Raw genomic sequence first — 6,533 nt, 5'->3', positions numbered from 1 at the left:
TTAAAAGAAAGGGTGTGAGTGGATAACCTGTCGGGAAGAATAAAGCCAAAGCGGAGTGATTCTTCACAGGCGGAGCTCAGAAACACGGCACACACTGGCCTTCAGTGCGACTGTAACCAAACCCTGCTCGACTCTGCTCCGCCGAGTGTGAAGCTGTCAGGATGTGACCTCTCCATCACAGCCGTGTCACGAAGGCCCACCTACATGGACAGACGCACCTGTTCCAGCCCTCCATTCACTTCTCCAGCTCCCAAACCTCACTGCACCCTCGTCCCACGGCGTACAACCAGGTCAAGGATTGTCTTTAAATAGGAGACACCTGCCCATTGTGTGCATAGCTCAACTGTCTGTGATCTCACACTACTTTCTAAATCTGTTCACTGCACTCCGAGCACATTAACCGTTGGCCGTGAGGAGCGTGGCATCCCATCGCGCGGCCCTGAACACCACACAGCCGCAAAGTTCGCAAGATTTACATTCCAGATTTCACTGTTAACACGGCGATTAAAAGACATCTGGTAACACTTTATAACGTTCCTTAATAACATAAACAAACATTAAAAAAGTGCTGTTTTTACAGTGGATTCCTGCCAGTTCTTTACTGTAAATTTAACAGGTTTCTTTCCAGTGTACATTCAGCTATGAAGCACCCAGTCGTCTGGTCACTGTATCAATGAAAATGTTACAAGCTTGAAAGAATCTCAAGGACAGTGTTTGTGAAAAACACTTGGAAGGAGGATATAAATGAAGGAGTTTAGTTCTTTCGGTTCCTCTATTCGTCTCATAGCTGATAACCTCAAAACTACAAGGCATGATTCACTATGACCCAACTGAAGATGTTATTAAAAGTCTTTTAACCCAAGATTTCATTAACTCAGCATTATAGTTTAGCATTTTTCACACTGTTTATACTTCTCCAGCAGGAAAATGCCACCGAAAGTGAAAGTAATGCACTTCAATTTGAAAATGTAAGGGAAAAAATAGCTCTAAAACAAAATCCTGAATTTTTAAAAATCCCATATACACTACCATTCAGATATTTTTCCAATAAATAAATAAAATAAATGCATACAAAAATAAAAAATAAAAACATAAATAAATAAAAAAAAATATCAGTAAGGATCCTTTAAATTGATCAAAACTGACAGTAAACACATTTATAACATTATAAAACATTTCTATTTCAAATAAATGCTGTTCTTTTGAACTTTGTATTCATCAAAAAATACAGAAAGAAATGTATTACAGCTTTTACAAAACGTTTTCAACATTGATAATAATCAGAAATGTTTCTTGAGCAGCAAATCAGCATATTAGAATGATTTCTGAAGATCATGTGACACTGAAGACTGGAATAATGATGCTGAAAATTCAGCTTTGATCACAGGAATAAATTACATTTTACAATATATTCAAATAGAAAACAGGTGTATTAAACTGTAATATTTCAGAATTTTACTGTATTTTTGATAAAATACATGCAGCCTTGGTGAGCAGAAGAGACTTTGTAAAACATTAAAAAATCTCGAAAAACATTTAAAAATCTTTCCAACACCAAACTTTTGAATAGTAGTGTAAAAAATTCATAAACTATTAAAGTTGATTCAATTTTGTGGATAAGAGGTTATACATTTCAATTGTCAAAATAATCAGGTTGAGAACTTGTGTAAACTAACTGACCAAAAATATTTCACATAGTGTTACAAAAATAAATGCACCATCTTAAAATTTTAAAATAAAAACGCACTGGAAATCAAATCCAGAATGCCAATATTGCTTCGAAACATAACAGCTAATTTCTTCCACTGATTTAGAGTAATCCTCTGTAACTAGTCTGGTTACTAGTAGGTTGCTGGTTCAATCTTTTACCATTATGTCCTTGTTCAAGGCCCATTGTGTTTGTGCTGAAAGAGTCTTTGGATTCAAAGCCAGCAGGTGAACACAGTTAAACACACAGTAGACAAACCTTTACCCACTAGATGCACATCTGATGCACCACACATGAAAAACTATAATCATATTCTGATATGTCGCTACATGATTCTGAACAGCCTGGAGCAGAACGTCATGCCACAAAAAAAAAAAGAAAAAAAAAAAGGAAAAGAGGTGGATTATGAATCCAGACCGTCTGGAACAGTACTGGTTTCAGAAGCCAAACAGAAGGATTTCCAGGAACAGCACTTGACGGCACGGACTCTTCAAAAATTCCTAATACTTCCATTAACCTTTTGGCACAAGGACCCTGAAAAACCCCCAGCGCCGTCGTGAGTCATGAGACAAGCAGCCGGAGTGTTTGCTTCCGCCACACACATAAACATCTAACTGTTTGTTTGAGAAAAAAAAAGAAAAAAAAGGCAGGTTGATCAGGTGGAAGTTTAAATGCTAAACATGAGCTTTCCATAAACAGGTGCTGATGTTTTTCAATCAAGTAACAGTAGAATGAACACAAGTCAATGACAAATGTGTTTAGATGAGTAATATACTGTTATATAAAGCAGTTAGATCCAGTTCTTGAATCTGATTGGTCGAGAAGCATAACGAGTGCTGAAAGAGTGGCAAAGCTTGCCTTTTCTAAATACTAATAGAGTGCATTAATGCCTATCCAATTTGTTAGCAGCCTTGGTGCTGGAAGTATTTTTCCAATAGGGGATTTTTAGAAAAAGCCTTCGTTACAAGCCATAAACCAGACCAACCAACTGAATCAAACCAACCCACCATGAGGTGAAACAAACTTTGATTTGAAGTAAAAAAGCATTTGAAAATCAGACAAAAGACAAAGGTTCAAGACTGTGTACTTGACGACTTCAATCAGGGAAATAACTACAATCCCATGAATCATCGCGAACGATATAATCAAACTGATTTGGACTATTTTTAACTGAATTGAGCAAGATAATGACACTACTTTCACACTTGGTTCGCTTGCCTGGTCCGAACCCGAGTTCGATTGGTCGAACCAAACCATGCGTTCACATCATCCAAATGAACCGAACTCTGACGTCAATCGAACCCGGGTGCGCACCAAAAGTGCTAGTGTGAAAGCACCCGAAGTTTGCAACAGACCCAGTTATTGAACTGTATCAACACTGAACTGACTCGAGCTGAATAACACTATGTTTTCTGTAGAGCTGCTTTATAGATAAAATGAGATTCATAACCAATTTTACAACATTAACACACTTATTTTCCTCTATTAATGTGAAGCAGCTTTGAAACAATCTGCAAGTGCATAAAAGCTATTATATAAATAAAAGTGCTATACTATAAATAAACTAAATAAAAGGGCTTTAAAAATAAAACTATTATAATAGTTTTATAAATATAAACCTACTAACTTAAAGTTGTTGATTTAATACATAAAAATATTTTTAACATTTATTGCAAAATATGCATATGCCCGTTGAAAAAAGCAGCATATGCTGGTTAGGGATGTTTTGAAGCATGGCTGCTGGTTTGAGCTGGTCTTGTGCTGGTCCTAAGCAACTAGCTCCTGCTCAGGATCAGCTTAAACCAGCAGCCATGCTTCAAAACATCCCTAACCAGTATATGCTGCTTTTTTCAACAGGGATATATTCAACTCGTTTGATTTCTTTGCAGAATCATGGGTAATGTATGATCAATTAACAACCTTGTTGCTCACAATAGGTCCATTAAAATCAATTACCCTATAAAGAAAAGCTGTAGAAAAGATAGTACTTCAAAAATGATGAAATAAAATTTACTTTATTTACATGTCATTATTTTAATTTACTTATTAAAATACATATTTTATAGGTGGTATCAACAATGGCATAGAGAATCATGTAATTTGACTTGCATTGGTACCAACAAACGTAATTTGCTACTAACACAGCACTCACTGAAGGTCTACTATAACATACAATTCTTATGCATTATTAGGGGGCCGTTCACACAGAATGCATCTTTGCATCTAAAACGCGAGACGCAGCGCTCAGGAACGGTTTTTAAAAAAAGCGCAGTGCAGAACGCCTCTTCCGCCATGTTGCCATCAAATACAACAGTTTCCAAGCCAACTTGCTACTGTAAACAAAAGCTTGCAACGCTTGCCCCGCCTCCAGGGTCTTCTGATTGGTCCACTGTTTTTGAACTGACATTGATGAGTGGCACTGCATGTAAAAGTTGAACTTCTTTGAACTTGACACAGCGTCTTAAAAACGTCGCGCTCATGTGCGAGACGGCCAAACATGTCCATCTAGCGTGTTTACATTGAAAAACAATGGAAAAGTAGCGCATTTAAATGGAAATACGCGTTCTGTGTGAACGGCCCCTTACACATCAATTGACAGTTCAAATGAAAAGCCCATTTCAGACTGAATGTAGAAATCTTGATAATACTTTAATCCACCTTGTCTCTTGATCTGGTTATACACAGAGAGGGATATACATGTGCAAGGCGCAGGAAACAAGCGGATGCTGATTGGTTTTAATGGCACAAGTCAGAAAAGCAGAAGAAAATTAACAGTGACAATCATTTGTTGTGTGCTCTTGTGCATAGCCTGAGATTGAAGAGAACAGTAATAAAGCATTCAAGCTGACTCAGCTTAAAAAATAAAGCATCTTAATGACGGTGATTAAAATACTGTCTAATAAATACTGAATACAGTGGAGTAAAAAAGCAGGAGAAAGCAGCAAGTTTCCAGTCTCTGTCGGGCGTCATGGCACACAGGGACGGACTCTTTCTCGCCTTCGTGACATCTTATAACAAGCTTTACCATGTTTGAGGTGAGGTTGCCATGGACACCTTCCAGCATATGAGGTGAGGTCACTTCCTCCGGCTGCATCATGTGATTGGCTCATACATCTTTAGACGTTTGACGGCTCGTGTTAGTGTGAGTCCATCGGCTGGGATGCCGGTCACCAGTCATATGGTGAATACTATCTATCCGCTGCATGACGGGGACGTGACGTCAGATCCCATTGGTCAGGTCCTGAATAACGCCCACCTTCACCAGCTTTTGGAGAAACTCTTTCTCTTTGGATATGTTGTGTGTCCATGACTGGGTGTGTGTGAGAGAAAGAGAGAAACAGAAAGAGCACAATAGGGTAAACGCTCATCAAAAGTTTGTCATGTGTGCTACGTTTAAAAGAGCCATGACGTCTGCAAATGCAACTTCGCTTTTGATTTCACAACCCACAAAAGCAGTTCGGACGGTCCACCTAAAGTAAACATGTACAACAACAGAGGTGCTCTTCTAGGTAAAGAGAGAAAATGACAAGTCACTGTGAAACACAGTGCCATCTACTGATTTGCATTTTAAGTTGAATCGTCCTTTTGATAAAACATGTATCTTCTAAGTAGAAAAAAAAAACACTTTTTGCACCTGAAATAGGCCAGTTTAGGCCCACATCACAGGTATGTTTTGGATAAGTATCTTATTTTATTTTATTATTTCAGGTCAGTGCTGTGATGCCACTGAAAATATAATCTTGTACATGCATTTTAATGCTTTGCAAACGTAACCCTCATATTGCATTCAAAATCTGTATACTATTGTCCGTTTGGACCTGAAGTATTATTATTTTATAAAACCATAATATTATTTATCAAAAACCATTTTTCCCCAATACTAATGAGAAATTTTATTTGAATATATCTTTGTATGAAATTTATAAGAACATTTAATCTGAGGACCAGTATATTAATAGGAATCAATGGAATTTAATTCAATTCCTTTGAATTTAACTCATGATTGCTCAAAACTGTCCAAATTTACAAAACCTACATATTTATTACAAAAAATAAAAAAATAAATAAATTCAATGTTCAATTTCTGATTTCAAAATTTCATACATTTAATTTTCATGCAAAAAAAAAAAAAAAAAAAATCAGTCTCAAAACTGTGTGAGATGTGGGGAAAAGGCTACATATATATTGCTATATTTTTGTGACACTAATATAACTTATAGATAATTTTACAAAAGTATTTGTGACGCCTAATTGTATCCATACATACCCGGGTCCAAAATTACCCAAATATATTTTGTAAGGTTATATCTCTTTAAAAATAACTGTAAAAAATATGAAAAAAACCCACGGTGTATTTTAAGGGTCTTAAAGCATTTGCAAGTTTCATTTCCTTATCATTTAATTCCCTTACTATTTATTCCCTCAAAATGGACCTGAATGTTTTTGAGGGTTAAAGGTTATATTTTCTGTGATGTATTTAAATTTTTTTAATTGAACTTGTTTTATAACTGATGAACGGAATCACTGAACTGACTTGAGCTGAATAATGACACTATTGTCTTTTTAGAGCAGCTTTACAGCTGAATTATATTTTGCCTCATTTTTGAAGTTTGCATCATTGATTCTGTTACTTCCGTTTAATACTGTGAAGCTGTTTTGTATAAAAACATCTGTATGAAGCGCTATAGAAATAAAGTTGACTTGACATTATTTTTGCATATTCTGCTGATTTTTTGTTGTTGTGTCAATCTCTTGACACACACACACACACACACACACACACACACACACACACACACACAAAGGAACTACTGGACTGACTAGA

The 6,533-nt window shown here is 36.4% G+C and overlaps 1 protein-coding gene across 3 annotated transcripts in view; it reads right to left on the bottom strand.

Annotated features, from left to right (window-relative positions):
• Positions 1–3,776: 3,776 nt before the first annotated feature.
• LOC107672677 (CMP-N-acetylneuraminate-beta-1,4-galactoside alpha-2,3-sialyltransferase-like) overlaps positions 3,777–6,533 on the bottom strand; it is a 49,066-nt gene continuing 46,309 nt past the window's right edge. For all 3 annotated transcript variants that reach the window (XM_016465980.1, XM_016465979.1, XM_016465981.1), the window contains one exon: positions 3,777–5,018. In XM_016465980.1, coding sequence (XP_016321466.1) covers positions 4,929–5,018 — 90 coding nt within the window. In that variant the 3' untranslated portion in view covers positions 3,777–4,928. The remainder of the gene's footprint in view (positions 5,019–6,533) is intronic.

This window comes from Sinocyclocheilus anshuiensis, unplaced genomic scaffold (assembly GCF_001515605.1).
Source record: "Sinocyclocheilus anshuiensis isolate Anshui unplaced genomic scaffold, SAMN03320099.WGS_v1.1 scaffold1346, whole genome shotgun sequence".
Classification (NCBI taxonomy): domain Eukaryota; kingdom Metazoa; phylum Chordata; class Actinopteri; order Cypriniformes; family Cyprinidae; genus Sinocyclocheilus; species Sinocyclocheilus anshuiensis.
Note: the sequence above shows the minus strand (reverse complement) of the source record. Positions and strands in the feature narration are given on the sequence as shown.